The 18271-nt window shown below is 53.0% G+C and overlaps 1 protein-coding gene across 6 annotated transcripts in view; it reads right to left on the bottom strand.

Moving 5' to 3' along the window:
- Nucleotides 1-417: 417 nt before the first annotated feature.
- KSR1 (kinase suppressor of ras 1) overlaps nt 418-18271 on the bottom strand; it is a 162348-nt gene continuing 144494 nt past the window's right edge. For 5 of the 6 annotated variants that reach the window (XM_061142873.1, XM_061142875.1, XM_061142869.1 and 2 more), the window contains 6 exons: nt 16536-16632; nt 13008-13141; nt 12163-12294; nt 10529-10664; nt 8797-8930; nt 418-3662 (listed from right to left, as the gene is read on the bottom strand). In XM_061142873.1, coding sequence (XP_060998856.1) covers nt 3584-3662; nt 8797-8930; nt 10529-10664; nt 12163-12294; nt 13008-13141; nt 16536-16632 — 712 coding nt within the window. In that variant the 3' untranslated portion in view covers nt 418-3583. Of the gene's footprint in view, nt 3663-5589; nt 5671-8796; nt 8931-10528; nt 10665-12162; nt 12295-13007; nt 13142-16535; nt 16633-18271 lie in introns of all 6 variants that reach the window. The other variant, XM_061142874.1, reaches the window with a different exon arrangement.

The following is an 18271-nucleotide window of genomic DNA, read 5'->3' as shown; positions in this document are numbered from 1 at the left end:
TCCTAACCACTGAACCACCAGGGAAGTCCCACATTTCTCTCTTTATAACTGGCAAGGAGAGGCTCCTAAAAATATTTAGATGAATCTTATTCAGACTCCCTCCCCTCAAGGCTTTCATAAGTCAAAGACCCCTCCAGCAGAGGAGACAGTGACGGGTCTGAGTATGTTACCAGGCTGTCACTGTTGGGGGTAGGATGACCTTCTGTGCATCATGGGCTTTGATGCTCTTCTCTCCATTCCTTCATCTGTTTAGAAATATCTACCTCCAAGGTCCAGGCAAAATTTCTTTCCCTGGAGGGAGCTCCCAGATGGGGACCAAACACCCTGCTCCCTCCCTTTCTGTTCTCCTACGCCACACATCCGAGAGCCCCCCACCTCTGCCCCACTCATCTGGAATGGACCCAAGCAGACACAAGCCCCAGACAACTTGGTACAATTTTATTCACAGACTCTAGACACCCAGGCTGGGCCTGGCACAGTGTTCTTGCCAATGGCAAAAAAAAAAAAAAAGAAACCCACAAAAACTGATAGCGTACGTCCGTTAATACTAACCATTTTAATTTAAATTAATAGCATTTCTGGAAGACAAATGCAGTTGATAGAAAATATAAAAACTTTTAATATACAAATTTTACATCACATTCAAAAAAGCAAGTGTGTGCCTCGTGGCCACAGAAGATGTTGGGTTTGCACACACAGATGAAATCCTGGCTGACACTGCAGCATCACACAAGCTCCCTAACCAGCTTCACATTTATGTCTCCACCCGGGCCCGAAAGCAACACAGACAACCCCCACTACCCCCACCAAGGGCTTACAGGACACGCCACGTCCCTCAGTGATCACAGGAAGAAATTCCGTGGAGGGCAGAGGGATTCCAGGCCCTGTACGCGTCTTTGATTTGGTGGTTGGTATGGAGATGTCATCTTGGCTACACGCCACTCACAACTGGTGGGGAACTCAGGATTCAAGACCTCGGGTTGGATGGGGACCAAGGGTTGTGGCTCTGGTGTTTAAAGGCATCAGGAACAGATCCCAGGGGTTTGGAGGTGAGGCTGGGAAGTGGAGAGAGGTGGTGGGGGGGCGGGCTGAAGGTTGAAACTTGGGCTCCATTCTCAGACCCCAGGGGACCTCTGCAGCCCCCGAGATCTTGTCCAGGAGGCCTCCCAGCTTCTCCATCCCTTTCACAGTTGGCTGTGAGGGCTGAATTCACAGTATCTGCTGTCCTTCATGTGTTTCCAAGGCAGATGGGGGGAGCACATGGAAGGGCAGGCGTGTCTTCCTAACCTCAATTCACAGTCACTTCAATAGAGACAGGGTGATGGGGACCACCTGGGGAGCTCCTCAGCTGCTTCTCTTCAATGACAGGCAGGGCAGAGGCTCAGGCTGAGAGCAAGAAGGCATCCCAGGGCCCGGGAGAGGAAGGGGGATGGCCCCCAGGCCCACCCTCCGGGTTCCTGGCAGATCATGTTTCCTAAACGCGGGCACTGAGACTGCTCCCCTCCTGGGCCCCCAGAACTTGCACACAGTAGACACTCAAAGAAAGCTTTCTGAACTGACCCAAGAGTGTGACACCCTCCAAGGTAAAAAAACCCAGGCTGACTGTCCGTGGGCCGTGAGGTGAGTCCCATTTACTCAGCTGCTGTCCCACCTCTCAGGCCACCTGCTCATCCAAGGGTTCAGAGGGGAAACGTGAGAGGCATGAACTGTGACCTCTGGGAAGGAGCCGGTGTGGAGGAGCCTGATGACCAGAGGAGGTGGAGTCACATACCACGTGGAGTCAGGAGATCAGGGGAGAGGCTGACCTGGAGGTCAAAGGGATGATGGGGAGAAGCCAAGCGTCCCACAGGGGAAAAAGGACCCCCAGAGCAGAGTCTAGCTGGTTTACAGCTTCTCCATCTTCCTCCCCACACCCCCAGCAGGTAGGGTTAAGGTGCTGTTGGCCCAGAGGCCCGGGTACCCAGCACAGCTGTTTGGCTGTGCCCTCCCAGCAGGGCCGCCAAGGGATGCTCAGCCCAGAGCCAGGAAGGTCACCCCGCAGTCTCCAGGCCAAGCAGCCCATTTCACAGGACGATTTGGCCAAACTCCAGGTTCGGAGCCTGGTTAGACAGGTGTACATGAACCCGGTAGGAGGGCCACGTGCCTTCTCGTCTTGGCTCCAAATGTGGACATGGGTTGGGGGTCTGAAGACAATCTCCTCTCCACTTTCGTCACCCTGGGTTATTTCCAGCTTTGGAGCTAGATACGCCCTAACCTTCACTGAAGGGCTTTTCTGCCATTTGGAACTTTCCTCTTTAGGAGTCAGCTTCTAATGAGGACAGGCAGGACCCTCTCATATTCTGGACTTTCCCAAACCTGGTTCAAACAGACACAAGTAGGAGGCCTGCCTTGGTGCTTGGGAAGACTCTGAAGGTGAGGGGCTTGTTAGCTGGGTCTAAATGAAAGGCAGGGCACACACCTGCCACCTTATCTAAGAGCTCCGAACATGGGCAGCAGAGGAGTCAGGAGCAGGCTAAGGGGTTTCAACAAGACTCAGGGGTGGGCAGTTACAGAACCGTGGCAAGATGGATGATGGGCCTCTAAAGGGCCAGGGCACCCTGTGACTGGGAGAGTGGGCTCAGAGACCCCGCCTGCCTCTTCCCCTGTCTTCTACCTTCCCCATTTTCATGGATAAGCTTTCACAGTGTACGAAACTGCTGGGCTGGGCCTGAGCGCTGGGATCAAATGTTAGTTAAGGACTGGGATGTATCTAAACAGCTAAAGCCTTTCATCCCATCTCCCAGGTGCCCCGCTGGGGGATTTATGAAAGAAACACCTCCATAGGCAGTGGAGACCCTGGCTAGGAACCACTGGATCCATCCAGATGTTATCTGGATTCGATCTGTCTATACTTTTCCAGCAGATATGGACTGGATTACAGGAGTCAAAGATGAACCCAAGCTCTCTGCAAACCTCTGACCCTCTTAATCCAGCTCAGCTCCCAGTCAGGGTCTCACCTGCAAAAGGAGGAAGAGACCACACCTCTTTGATAGGATGAGGGGTGATGGGATTTAGGGCCAAAGTAGAAGCCTGGTCAAACCCTGTGGTTGCCACCCCCCCAACCCCCACCCGTCCTGCCAGGAGACCAGCCACAATTACCATGCTTTTCTTCCTCTGGCCCAGTGTGGGCACCTCACTCCTACAGTCTCCTCCAGAAGGGAGGACCACTTCTGCCATCCCTGCCCACGTGCCAGTAACCTCTACACAGACCAGTTTTTTTATTATTACCTATTGTACAACCTCGAGTCCAACTCCGCAGGAACATACATGTAAACATTTGCCGCCTGTCAGGACAGGTCTGGTTGTTGGTGATGTCATTTTAAGAAACAGCAGGTGCGGCTCCATCTCCAGGACCCAAGTGTTTTTGCAGATGAACAGTCTAAACCAAGGCCTCGTGCTCTTGGCTTGCGGCACTTAGGAGGGTGGCTGGCATTTTGAAGAGCATTGTTTTTTTTGTTTTTTTTTTTTTGTCGTGGTGGTGGTTTGGATGTTTTAGAGACACATTTAAGAAAGAAATACGTTGTCAGAAAAACTGCACGGCTGGCTACATCTTTGGATTACTGGACTCCAGGATGCCCAAGCCAAACCTTTCAAACCGGGGTACAACTTTGCTGCTGTTAATGCTGAAAAGAGGAACAAAAACAAGAGTTATAGCCCTGAAGGTTTTGATCAGAATTTGGGCAACATTAGCTAATGAGCGGGGCCAGTTCCAGAAGCTCAGTAGAGGACCCGGCCACACCAAGAAGTGGGAGTGATGATAAGGCCACTGGCCTTGGCAGAGCTGCTCCCGGTCACACCTGGCCAGGGGTGGGGGTTGGGGGTAGAGATGCTAAGCCTCAGCTCCCTCCTGGAGGGCAGTGGCCTGTTTGTCTCCAAAGCCCCAGTGCCCCGCGTGCTCAGTAACTGCTGTGGGCTCGTTCTCATTGGCAGCTCCTTCTCAAAGCTCTTGCTCTGAGTGGAACTGGGAGGGAAGAGAATCTCAGCCCCAGCCCTGAGAGTGATATTTGCATGCTCCTTCTAGAAATGGTCCTCAAACGTGGGGGTGCATCGAGGCCATCTGGGAAGCGGGTTGAAATACAGGTTCTCAGCTTCTGCCTCCAGACACCCAGATTCAGGTCTTGGTGGGTCAGGAACATGCGTTTAGTAAGCCATGGAGGACCTGTGTGTGACCTGTCAGCCACACTCTTGCCAAATGCTGGCTTGGGGTCTGGTACTTTCTGTTTGCAGAGGACAGGTGGAAGGGGAGTGATGCTGTGGGGGCGGGGGGTGGACCGGAAGCTTTTTCACAGTTGTTTGGAGACAGGCCCCACCCCCTAGCTTTAGGAAGACTTTCCCAGGTGTCTGTGCGGCCGAGGACACACCCGTTCCAGCTGGTGTCTTTCATGGCAATAGAACTTGTGATGTCACACCAGCAGCCCGCCAGAGGGGACCGCGGGCAGCTCTGAAATCATTCCACTCCTTGTTGGACAAGATCCTCGTGGGTTAAGAGCCAAGCAAACCCCGCCCCCTGTCCCAGGGACACACCCTGCGAAGGGCCGGTATGTTGTGGGGTGCAGGAGAGGGGGGATCTCTCTCATTGAGCTGTTAGTTGGGAGACGGGACCGCCCCACAGAAGTGCTAGAGAGAAATGAAGTCGCATCCAGGGAGGCGGTTCCGGGTAGCGGGGCTGCTGTTAGGGAGACCCTCCGTGGAAAGCTGTTACTCAGGCACACACGGGGCCGCAGGGCGGGGCGAGGGCCAGTTTTAACAAACAAAGCAGAAAAGTCTCAGCAGAGAGGCTGGGGCGGCAGGATCGCATCCCCTGGGTTAGTGCCTGCAGCGCTGTTTGAGCAGGCGGAGAAGTCGCAGTGCCGAGCGTGGATTAGGAGGAAGAAAGCCCCGAACATGCAAGGCAGCCAGGCCTACAACCTACAGGAGGAGAGACAAGAGGGGAGAGAGCAGAGTCAGAGCCCGAGACCTTGGGGAGAGGGCAGGGGGAGTGGCTGAGGCCTGGCCAGGGCACAGGGCAGGGGCCCCTCTTTCACTGTGGACAGAGGAAAGCACATCCCCACTCCAGTCCAGGCTTGGCAGCAGAGCAAGCTTGGAAGGGAGCCTGGCATAGAGAACCTCCCCCAAGCTCTCGCCTGGGACATGGCCACAGAATGCTGAACAGAGGTCGACCAGGAGGCCCATGGCTCCTCATCGAAACTGACATCTTGGAGTTTACTATGTCTGCTCCCTGCATTCTCTTCTTTAAGATCCAGTCAGAGGGGATCCTGGGGACCCAGGCCAGCAATCTGAGTTCTCACCCACCCTAGAACAAGCCATCATCTGCCATGGTGTGTGGACAGAGGCCCTGCCACACTCTGTGGGTCTGCTCTCAGCCCGGGGAGAGAAACAGCCCGCAAGGCCCTCTCCAGTGGCCATGTGAGCCGCCAGAGCATCACTGTTGTTTATGGGAATACCACACGCCAAGAAGGGGAAGCTGGATGCAGAGACAGTAGGAAGCAGGATGTGCAGAGTATTAAAGGCAAACAGGCAGAGGGATCAGGGAAACGGCAGAAAACACACTATTCCTCCAGGACTGGACAGTTGTTCCTAAAGTCAGGGTGACCGGAACGTCCTTTCCCGTAGTAGCGGCTCCGCCAGCGCCTGGGAGCACCCGCAACCATTTTGCCAGATGTGGGAGGAGCGCAGTCCAGCAGGTGATGGAGATGGACACCCAGCGTGGGTGGGTGGGTGGAGGGGGGCCCGCAGGAATCAGGATGGCAGGAGAGGGGGAAGATGACAGGATGGACCAACACATCCACCACCCCCCAAAAATAAAAATAAGCAACAAGATCGATGGAAAAGAAAAGAGAAAATGAGAATTAGAGGCTTGAGTGTGTGGAAGTAAAAATCATGAACAGAAAGCTTTGATATAGATTTGTTGAGGTATGCTGGCATTCTTTCCCCGCAGAGGCTAAAACTGATCACTTTGTGCAGGAAACATCCCCATTTGTGACTCTCTGTCCCACATGTGGAAAGAGAAGGCAGGGCTCCATGGCCTTTTGGGAATCTGTAATCATCTCCTGAATGTCAGCACCTGCTCAGAGCAGCCTTCGCTTTTGTGGAGGAGAAAACCAGGGCCTGGTTTGCTAAACGAGTCGCCCAAGGTCTGACAAATCAGATCCTTGAACTTCTTGTGAGTCCAGGAGAGTCTCAGGCTCCCACCCAAACCCAGCTCCCATGATCCCTCTCTTCTGGAGGCCCTTCCTCAAGCTCCCTGGGGGCAGCGTGCCCACATTGGCTGGGTTTTTGCCTGGCACTCAGCATGTTGTCCTCATTCCCTCCTTCATCCCCCTCATCCACCAAATATTTACTGAGTGATTACTACACCCCCGGGACTGTGCTAGGAGCTGAGGATACAGAGGTGACAAGACAGCGTCCTGCTTGGAGGGCTTACAGCGCATGTCTGCTTGTCTTTATCCTAATTAGACCATCAGCTCTGTGCTGGTGGAGGCCTGGCCCTGGCATGTGACCTCAGGGGTGGTGTAGCCACCAGCAGTTGCTGGGAAAAACCCATGACTCTGACAGCAACATCATGTCACCCGCTATTTGTATTGGACTCTGATCCATCTTAAGTGCAAAATACTGAATCGAATCTTCATTATAAGGTACAGTATTCCCTCAACACATATCATCATTCCTCAGACTGTCCCTATGATGGGCTTCAGTTGCCACATTTCTTCAATAAGTTCTCACAGCTACTGCTGGGCTGACCCAGCCTAGGCCTCTCCTCACCTGCAGCTCAAAGCTCGGTTTGGTTTATTTTCAAAACAACCTGGCAAACTAAGGTCTGTCAAATCAGGCCACAAAAAGTGATCATTTTAGAGTCGTGAAAAAAAAAATGTGACAGAGACCATACCTGGTTCATTCTGGAAGAAAGAGGTACTGACACTACCAGACACGTGGGCAGGTATGAGAACTGGGTACAGCTTCTCCGGAGGCTATGCTCTTGCCCTCTCCCCCAACTCCCATCAAGAGAAGCACCACTTGGGACTTCCCTGGTGGTCCAGTGGCTAAGACACCCAGCTCCCAGTGAAGGGGGTCTGGGTTTGATCCCTGGTCAGGGAACTAGATCCCACATGGCACAGCTAAGACCCACTGTTGTTCAGCGGCATAGTTGTGTCCGACACTTTATGACACGCCAGGCTTCCCTGTCCTTCACCATCTCCCAGAGTTTGCTCAAACTCATGTCCATTGAGTCAGTGATGCTGGTGCAGCCAAATAAATAAATATTTTAAACAGAGAGAGAGAGAGAGAAGCCACTGTGGAAGTGGTGGAAGTCTATTCTATCTCCATGTTCTGGGGCTGTGGGAGATTTCACTTCTAGAAAGCACCTTTCACCTTAAATGAAAGTTCAAAGCCATGAATCGTGTCCAAGAGTCCAGCCATATGTGACCTGCCACTTGTTTCTGTACAATCCACAAATAAAGAATGTTTGTTTGGTTTTTTTTTCCCACCTTTCGAAATGGTTGGGGGGACAGAAATCAAAAGACTATTTCATGGCCTGAAATAATAGGAAATTCAAGTTTCCGCATTCATAAGTAATGTTTTACTAGAACCAGTCAGCCCGTGAGCTTGCAGGTCTCTGACTGCCCCCACACAAACAGCAGAGCTGAGCTGCTATGACACAGATTGTATGCAGTTGTGTCACTGCTTTTCACACTGCTGGGGGCACCACAAACCCCACTGGCAGGAGCCGTCACTCGAGTTTCCCTCTCGGCCTGCAAAGCTGAACTATTTCCCATGTTTAGGCCATGTCTGCCCACCCCTCCACTCTGTGCAGCTGTGGAGCTGAGGCCGAAACAAGGAAGGACTTCCCCAGATTCTCCCAGGGGCAGGGAAGACGTCTGTTTTTTGAGGAATCTGGCAGAGAGAGCCAGAGGGACAAAGAAAAAAGGGAAGGAGGCAGAACTCAGAAGAGAGGACTGGAGACCACCCTGGCACTGAGGCTGCCGAGGACCATGATTACACAGAAGGAGGATGGGCCTCCAGAGTCTAAGCGGCACTTAAACCCTGGAGATGCAGCCCCAGTAACAGGGGGCTGCTCCGGGGGCTGAAAGCTCTGCTGGGAGACTGTCATTTTAAGCAACAGCCGCTCTGCTGGTTTTAGTGACGCTCTGTTTGGCCCTTTTTCAGGCAGAAACTTCTTGTTGGGGCCTTAGCCTGGGCCCAGCTTTGGCACTGAGCTGGTAACAGTGATGTGGAGGTTTTCATAGAGGAGGACAGGAGACACTAGCCTGTGCAAGAGTCTCCAAAATAAATGTGGTGAACAGCAGACTTAGAGAACGAACTTACGGTTGCCTGGAGGAAGGATGATGGAGGGGGATTTAGGGAGTTTGGGATGGATATGTATACACTGCTATATCTAAAATGGGTAACTGATAAGGACCTATTGTATAGCACAGGGAATTCAGCTCAATGTTATGTGGCAGCCTGGATGGGAGGCGAGTCTGGGGGGAGAATGGATACATGTATATGCATGGCTGAGTCTCTCTGCTCTGCACCTGAAACTATCACAACATTGTTAACTGGCTATACTCCAACATAAAATAAAAAGTTTTTAAAAATGTGGTGAACACAATCCCAGTACCCCTTGGGGCGAGGGAATGAGTCCCCTCTGGCTAACCAGCTCTAGGGGTTCCCTAGGTGGAAGTCTCAGGCAGACAGAGCAGATGGTTGACCCCCTCCCCCAGACAGCTGGCTGCAGGTCTGGCCCTGAGGGGTACTTACTCAGCAGACTTCCAGAAGTGCCCAGGGTGCGAGAGCCGCCGGTTCAGTTTGGGCAGCTTCTCCAGCATGTCCATCAGCAGGGGGAAGCTGGGCCGCTCCTGCAGGTCGAAGGCCCAGCAGGCGGACAGGATCTCCTGCAAGGCGGGACACCACAGGAAGGCATGAGAGAGGCGCAGCTGAGGCCCTCTGCCCAGGGTCTCTTTGATGCTCCTGGGCACCAACCCCCACCAAGCTGGTGGTCCCCTGACCCCCCTGCCGACACTGAGGTGACCAGCCATGGCTGGACTATGAGAAATAACTGAATTTCAGGAGCACTCTCGCTTTCAGTTAAAATGACAAGCATGGGCCTGACTCTCCTTCCTTCCTTCCTTGACTTCCCTGGAGTAACAGTCACAAAGCCAAAAGACAGGTCAGAGGAAAGAGATCACAGACATTTAGAATGGAAAGTAGAAGGCAGTGTGTTGACAGGTGAGACACAAGATATTCAGAAGGCAGGGCTGCAACAGAGGCGGGAGCCTGGGCATTGCAGGAATGGAGGCTGGGAGTGACGAGACGGACTGGACATAGGGCAGCAGTGAGTCGGCAGAACAGCTGTCTTGACCACCCCAAGTGAAGGCAAAGCCCTTCTCCTGCCGCCTACTCTCCAGATCCACTCAGCCACACTGCACCCCCATTGGCCTTTCAATTCAGGAGAACTTCCTGTGAGAAGACAGGCCTGCACACACGACCAGGCAGAAGGTGCTCAGGTGACCGGGCAGGTGGGGACCCAGCAGGGACACTCCAACGGCCTAGGTAGCACTTCACCTGGACAAGCGCCAGGTGGTCCCCCCAGAGGCTTCCATTGCCGTGCTGCCCAGGAACCCCCTGGAGCTCCTTATCAACACCCTGCTGGCATCTGTCTGCTCCAGGCCCACCTGACTCACGAGCACATGGCTAACACTGAAAACACCACCCCTGGACTCCTTCACGTACCACAGTGCCAGGCGGGGTAAACTCACACACAGCGACACAGAGAAACCACTATTGGCATTCAGTCACGTGAGGGCAGCAAACCTATGATGATTTGGCCTCTTGAAAACAAATATGCTGTGGAAATCTTGACTAGTTCTTGAACAGTCGAGAAAGACATGAAGGAGAAAGATCTGATATTACCAAAATCCCACTGTTTGTCCTTTAGGTAGTGAAATTTGTTATTATCTTCTTTCTAGTAAGTAACATACAGGCTTTACTATCTTTCTCATAATTCAAGAAAACCATGAGCTTTATTTCCTTTCTATTTTTTTTTAAAGACAATTGTTTTTTAAAAGTTAGCAGTGGGGTAGTGAAGGATATAGGCTTCGTGTGTGTGTGTGTGTGTGTGTGTGTGTGTGTGTACTCAGTCACGTGTGATTCTTTGCAGCCCTGTGGACTGTAGCCCGCCAGGCTCCTCTGTCCATGGGACAGAGGATACTTGTCCCAGGCAAGAATACTCCACTGGGTTGCCATTTCCTACTCCAGGGGATCTTCCCAACCTAGAGATTGTACCCATATCTCCTGCGTCTCATGCATTGGCAGGTGGATTCTTTACCACTGCGCCACCTGGGAAGCTCTCAGGCCTCCTAGCCAGCAGCACGGAGGCCAGCCTGACATGCATCCGGCTCGCGTTTCCACTTCTCAGGTGGGTGAAGGAAGGGCAGCCGGGCACCGGCCCTCCAGCCCCACCGCCCTCTCCCAGCACAGGGCAGCTACTCACGGTGACTTCCTTCCCCAGGCTGACGGAGGCCAGGACACGCTTCATGCCCTCTCCGCTTCCAATCTGCCAGATCAGGGCCTCTGCAGCTTGGTTCTTCAAGGGCCAGTCTCTGGCTTGCAGCTCATACCAAACAGTCCTGTGGAGACCACCCCCCCACACGGCGTGAGCTCCTGGACAGCTCCACTCAGCTCACACTAGTCGGGTGTAGGGGTGGGGGTGGGGGCCGTCTGCTGCCATGATGCCTGGAGCCCAGCCTGAGGACCCAGGACTCGGCCCACCTTCCTCACCCACCAGGCTTCTGGGACCACCCTGAGTCCACCCGGGGCCCTGTGCTCCCAGTGTGGTGAGAAGTCTGAGACACCGCCGCTCTGGACAGAGATCCTGGTACAACCATTCAACCTCAGTGGGGTGGGCACCCACACCCAAGGTCCTCTGAGGAGTGACAGGAATGCCCAGCCCTGGGCCTGGCACATACAGGTGCTCAGGAAATAACTGACAGGGAAGGGCAGGAAGAGACCACCCAGGAGGAAAGGACCCTCCAAGAGATTATGGCATGGGGCCCTCACTCTGACCCTCCAAGTCCCCTAGCCTTTCTCGACTTATCTGCACGGGACCATCTCCATTAGATCCGCCCTGACCAATGCGGGAGGTGGGGTGGGGGTGCGTGTGGATACTGAGTAACTCAAATGTGGGGAGGGGAACTGAGATGTAAAACACACCAAATTTTTTAAAGCTCTGTGGCATAAAATATCTCCTGAATTTATTCTGATTACATGCTGAAATGATTATATTTTGGCCACACTGAATTAAATATGTATTGAAACTGATTTCACCAGTTCCTTCTTTAATGTGGTTAAGGGAAGGTTTTATGCATCTGGCTCATGTTTTATTTCTACATTTCTGTGTGTCTATCTGCTGGCTCTTCTTGGGGCACAGCTGGAAGCTGCCCCCTTCTCCCAGAAGGACAGCTCTTGGTTAGCTCTAGAGACTGTCCTTGGGGAGCAACAGGTGAGAAGGACACCCCGAGTTAAGCATTTTATGTGTGTGTGCTCAGTCGCTTCAGTTGTGTTTGATGCTTTGTGACCCCATGGACTGTAGCCTGACAGGCTCCTCTGTCGGACTGTCCATAGGCATTCTCCAGGCAAGGATACTGGAGGGGGTTGCCATTTCCTGTTGGACTGTCCATAGGCATTCTCCAGGCAAGGATACTGGAGGGGGTTGCCATTTCCTGTCGGACTGTCCATAGGCATTCTCCAGGCAAGGATACTGGAGGGGGTTGCCATTTCCTCCTCCAGGGGATCTTCCTGACCCAGGGATCAAACTGGCATCTCATTAGGTTTCCTCCATTGGCAGACAGGTTCTTTTCCACTAGCACCACCTGGGAGGCCCCTGAAGTATTTTATACAATTACCTAATTCAGTCCTCATGAAACAGCTCTACCAGGGAGGAGCTCTATTCATCCCATTTTACAGGTGGGGAAAATGGAAGGTCAAGGACACGGTCACTGGCCCAAACAAGCAGCTGAACCAGCCTCAAAGCACACCCCCCTGCCCCCCAGTAGCCAGCAGGACCCTCTGTTTCAGCCACAATTGGCCTCAGAGCCCCAGGAAGAGGGACGCCAGGCGCCTCCTCACCCGAATGCATAGACGTCAGCAGCTTTGGAGAAGGGCAGCTGGTCCTCGTCCTTCCCGGGGGTCATCTCCCGCACGATCTCGGGGGCCAGGTAGCACAGCCAGTCATGTGACAGCTTCAGCTGGTTCTCACGCCTGGTGGCAAGAAGTCAGGGCAAGGAGACGGCCTTGAGTGGGCAGCAAAGAGGCCCGCAGCACACGCATCTGCCCCAGGGCTGATCTATGTGTGTGCTCAGTCATGTCTGACTCTTTGCAACCCCATGCATGGCCCAGAACAGCAGCACTTGCCAAGGCACCTGTGCTTTGGGAAAATGTTACAGAGGAGTGATAAGCAGGTTCTTCGAGAATAGCAGGCCAAGGACAGTATTGGCCAGGAGCTGCTCCTGAGGGCGCCGATTCTCTACCCTGGGAGAGCAGAGGGAATCTCCGTGCAGGAGACGGGAACGGCCTGTGGGGCTCACAACCTGGCCTGGGGCTGGCTCTCCCTCCTGGGGTCCTGAAGCTGGGGGAGTGGCCTTTCTCCTTCAGGATTTGTGGAACTAGAACCTGATGCTCTTCCACACGGTGGGGATGGGAACCCTGGTCCTCTGCCCAAGGCAGTGAGCATACAGGGAAAATGGGGGTGAAGGGACCCAGCCTCCTCGGCGGTCAGCCTGAGAATTAAGAGCTATGAGGGACCTCAAGGTCACCCAAATCTGATTCTGAACTGGAACCACAAGGGCAGGAGCAGAGCAGACCTGGCCTTTCCTATAGGGCAGGCTGCCCCTTGGCCACCGTCGGCAAGAGTGCCCAGGCCTCAGGCCCACCAGCGCTGCCCCAGTCTCTCTGGACGCCCAAGGCCAACTCACCGTCCCTCTCGTACAACGCCCGAGATCCCGAACAGCCCGAAGTCTGTGATGACCACTTTGCCGTTGTCGTAGAAGACATTCTTGGATTTCAGATCTTTGTGCACGATGCCCTTGGCGTGGAGGTACCCCATGCCCTGGAAGACAGAGAGCCTCCCGTCAGGGGCAGAGGGAAGATGGACGATGATGGCTTAGCTTCTACCCTGGGCCAGGCCCTGAGCCAGAGACCTTACCCCAGGCCCCTCATTGAACCTTCGCAACCCTATGCAGTGTGACTGTCTCCTTTCACAGAGGAGGAAACCCAGCCTCAGAAACAGGAAGTCCCTTGCCCCGGGTCACACAGCGGTTAGGCAGGACTGCTGAGATCTGGTTCCAGGCCAGTCGGCGCTGCTGCCGCGGCACCACGCTGCCCAACATCCACCTTATACTCAGATGAAGTGCAGAAAGGGGGAATGGGGGCTCTGGGGGAGGGGTGGTCAGGAAGTATATGAAGGTTCACTGTGATGCTACCCTCCGTTTTTGTTTTCTTTCTTTTTTAATTTTTTGGCCATGTTGTGAGGCATGTGGCATCTTAGTTCCCCAACGAGGGATCAAACCCGTGCCCTCTGCATTGGAAGCATGAAGTTTTAACCACTGGACCTCCAGGGAAGTCTCTACCCTCTGGGTTAAATCACAGAAGACCCAAGGGTCTAAGGTCTCATCAGGCTTTGCATGGCTAGCCTCACCTCTCAGGCTGAGCAAAGGCTTGGGGTGGGCATGGGGAAGAGAGCGGAACCCACAGAGGGAGTCACCAAGCTCAGGTGGTCCCACTGCCCGTGCTGCCGTAGAAGTCCTGGACTAAGACTGAAATCCAGCCCAGATGATTCTAATTCACTGTGTGGCCTTGGACTCGACTTCTGCGCCTCAGTTTCCTCATCTGCCAAGTGCCAGGTCAGGGCTGGGGGATTTCAAACCAATGCCTTATTTGCACCAAACGCTGACTGGCCAGGCACGCGGGACGTGGGTGACCTGATGCAGGCATGCTCTCATCCGAGGCCAAACCGAGGACTTTCGGGTTCCCTGATGAGCTTGGGAACAGCGAGAGGGGTACATGATGCCACAATTGAAGTGGGCATCCTTGCCAGGTCAGAAAGAGGCACATGCAAACCCACCTCCCTACCTCCCACATCAAGGGTGTTTCACACGAGAAAAATCTCCCTGCTTTCAAAGGTATCTCGGGGTGAGGACGGGAGAGGTCAACAATAAGCCCCATTGAGGAAGAGAAGGAACAGGCTGCGAGGCAGAAGCAGACAGAACTCAGCTGACCCCAGAGCTTGGACCAAGTGGGGCCGGAGCTCATCAGAGAAGAATGTACACAGGCAGATGCTCTTCTGTAAGAGATGGGAGGGCATGGGGTTCACCGTGGCCACTTCCCTCAGGCCTACTGAGAGCTGTCATCCCACCACGGAAGCGGGGAGTTTTCAAAAAGGGTGACTTACTCTCTCCCAAAACTCCATCCTGAATGTAAGACGATCCCCCTTAAAATATCTGCCCACTTCCCAAACCAAACCAAGAGCCAAAGACCACACCTTGGGCTGAACAGGGACCAGCTGTGTGACCGGGGATAAGTGGCTGCACCTCTCCGAGCCTTGTTAATAAATCAGGTGCCACAGCCTCCAACAGCCAGAGACAAGATAGAAAGTGCCCAGGTTGGGAACACAAACTCTCCTCCCTTCCTGTAATTTCACAACACTTCAGGGGTGGCCCCCCAAACCCTCTAACCAAAGGTCTGCTGCTGCTGCTAAGTCACTTCAGTTGTGTCTGACTCTGTGCGACCCCATAGACAGCAGCCCACCAGGCTCCCCCGTCCCTGGGATTCTCTAGGCAGGAACACTGGAGTGGGTTGCCATTTCCTTCTCCAGTGCATGAAAGTGAAAAGTGAAAGTGAAGTTGCTCAGTTGTGTCCCGACTCTTCGCGACCCCACGGACTGCAGCCTACCAGGCTCCTCCGTCCATGGGATTTTCCAGGCAAGAGTACTGGAATGGGTTGTTGCCAAGGCCTTCTCTGAATCAAAGGTCAAGACCCCATTATTATATTTTGAGCCTCAAAGTATCAGAGATGCATACAAAAGGAAGTGGCTTAGAAGTTCCCAGAAGAAGTGGGATGGGGGAAATAAATGAGCCAGCAGAGAGCTTGCTTCTGGCTCTGCAGCTCCAAAATCTTTGAGCAACTTCTACCCTGGAATCTTCCAGATGACTCATTCAGCCGAATTCAGCCATACTCAGCACCCAGACTCCCCCAGTGTCCCGACAATAAGGAGACACAACAGTTTGGGGGAGCAGGCCCCAGCAGGTTTGAGGATATCACAGAGTAGGTATAACACTGCAGCTCCCCTCAACTTCTCTGTGATGAGACAGACTAAAGATGAAGGCGTACATGTGATATTTTGGTTTGGCGGGGGAGGGGCTGCAAAAGTTTAATGCTTTCATTTGTGGTTGTGTAGTCGCTAAGCTGTGTCTCTCTTTTTTTGTGTGACTCTTTTTCTGATCCCATGGACTGTAGCCCACCAGGCTCCTCTGTCCATGGGATTTCCCAGGCAAGAATACTGGAGGGGGCTGCCATTTCCTTCTCCAGGGGATCTTCCTGATTCGGGGATTGAACCTGCGTTTCCTGCATTGGCAGGTGGATTCTTTACCACTGAGCCATCAGGGTAAGCCCATGCGTTCGTTTTGCTATGTGGAGATGTCATGGAGAAATCTCGGTGTTCCTAAATGTCACTGAGATTTTTATCTTTTCCTTTCCAATGATGCGCACACATGATGGATGGAAGGAGGGAGGGAGGAAAAAAGAAAAGAAGCAAAACTGAAGACAGGACAGGGACAAAAACTTGGTGGGAGCTGGGAAGAGAAAGCTTTTCTGCAAAAACAAGAACCAGGAAGAGGAAGCCCATCCAGCCCTGATGGAGTTTTTCTCAGACCCTGTCTGCTGCTAAATAAAGAAACAAAAAAGCGTTTCTTTCACTTTTGTTTAATTACTTGGAAAAGATGGAAGCAAAAAAAGAAAAAGGCTGCCTGAGTTGAGCCTGAGGGCTTGTCTGCATGAAACTTAGATTCAGGAACCTTAAGGCAGAACACTGGCCCCAAGCCTGAATCAATTCTAAAAGACTCTCACCAAGCGCTAGGGGCCCAGGGCTCAATGCTCTCTCCACGATTATCCCAGTTTATCTTTGCACAAATCCAGTGAGGGAGGTGACACAGGCAACCCCATTTTACAGGGAAGGAGGCCAAGGCTCAGAGAGGCTAATTGACCTGCCCGAAGTCACACAGCTGTATCTGTATCACCAAGATTCAAACTCAGGCCATCTGTCTTTAAAGCTCACTGCATTTCTCCAGTGTGTTCAGCTCCCAGCAGACAAGACAAAGAAAGAGGGAAGGAGATGGGGGTCCCACCCATGAGGCACCCCAGCCAAAGGGGGAGACAGAACAGCCACCACCGCCAGCCTGACACCGGCAGATGGATCGGGGGACAGCTAGGACCTCTGGAACCTTTACCTTAATGATCTCCTGGGCGATCTGCCTGGTCTTGTTGATGTCCAGAGATGTCTTGGGGTCCCTCACGAACGAGTGCAACGTCCGTCCCTTGCAGAAGCTGTGAAGAGTGGAGGGTCAGGCAGAGATCTGGGGCCCCGTGCAGCCTGACCTCAGCCCTTTTGGAACCGGGGAGAGCTGTGCCCACCAGCTCCATCCCTTGGACCCTGGGTGCCAGAATCCTTCTTGACCAGCCTGACGCCATTCCTTCTTTGTTTTATTTTGGTTGCACTTCATGGCACATGGGGACCAGGGATTGAACACTGCCCTGTCATGGAAGCACTGTGTCTTAACCACTGGACCACCAGGGAAGTCCCCTTGATGCTCATTGCTACAGGGGCCCAGCCCGAATGGGCAAGAACACACATCCCCTGAGATCTCTAGCCCACCCACCATACAACAGGAAATAGTTCACTAAGTTAAGTTTAAGGATTGCTCAGTCGTGTCCAACTCTTTAAGATATACAGTCCATGGAATTCTCCAGGCCAGAATACTGGAGTGGGTAGCCTTTCCCTTCTCCAGGGGATCTTCCCAACCCAGGGATTGAACCCAGGTCTCCCACATTGTGGGCAGATTCTTTACCAGCTGAGCCAGACATTCAGAGCAGTCTACCTGTTCTCGTGGTTCGAGGCAGGAACTCGCCCACTCAAAGTCACCCAGGGAAGAACCTGGCCTTTTCAGGCTATGACCGGGCAGCATCAGGGCTCTGGGAGCTCCATGATGACTTTCATGATCATGCTGTTTTCTGATCACAGGGTTTTTTATGACAAGGCAGAATGTGCCCTGGAGCAGGGGCAGGGGCGGGGGCGGCTATCGGGGTGTCAGAGTGATTATATTAGAAAAGGGGCTTGTATGTTGGAGTCCCTACCTGTACTGACTCCTATAACCTGGGGTGAGGGACTTCAGTGGTTAAGAATCCGCCTTGCAATGCAGGGGACTCAGGTTCGATCCCCGATCAGGGAACTAATATCCCACAGGCCATGAAGCAACTAAGCCGGCACACCATAATGAAAGATCCCGTGAACTGCAACTAAGACCCGACACAGCCAAATAAATACATAAGTATTTAAAGCAAAACCTGAAGTGAGGAAGGACTTAGAGAGAATGGGTCGTTTCATTGCCGCTCCAGGGAGAAGTTGACTTAAGCCATCTGAGGAAGGGGCTAGTTTTTAGGAACCATCGCCAATGAGATAAGATTCCTTGACCTTCAGGGTCTGGAGTATCAGTTGATGGTTACTTTTCCATGTTCCAGCCATTTAACATAAAACATGTTAAATGTTTTGTTAATGTTCTTTCATTCTTTTACTGTATGTGCTAAGTAGCTTTAGTCATGTATGACTCTTTGTGACCCTACGGACTGTAGTCCACCAGGCTCCTCTGTCCATGGGATTCTCCAGGCAAGAATACTGGAGTGGGATGCCATTTCCTCCTCCAGGGGATCTTCCCGACCCAGGAACTGAACCCACGTCTCATGTCTCCTGATTGGCTGGCAGGATCTTCACCACTAGTGCCACATTCCCTTTAAGCAGACTCAGATCTCTCACGGGACTGGGTGGATGAGAGAGAGAGACGGAAGGCTGAATGATGGACAGCGCTGAGGCTGGGGTCTGAGAGATGCTGAGCGTCTCCTGCATTGGCGGGTGGACTCTTTACAACCAGTGCCACCTGAGAAGCCCTTAAAAACATGAGTGTATACAAAT

This window comes from Dama dama, chromosome 5 (assembly GCF_033118175.1).
Source record: "Dama dama isolate Ldn47 chromosome 5, ASM3311817v1, whole genome shotgun sequence".
NCBI lineage: Eukaryota > Metazoa > Chordata > Mammalia > Artiodactyla > Cervidae > Dama > Dama dama.
This window is presented reverse-complemented; position numbering and strand designations above follow the sequence as displayed.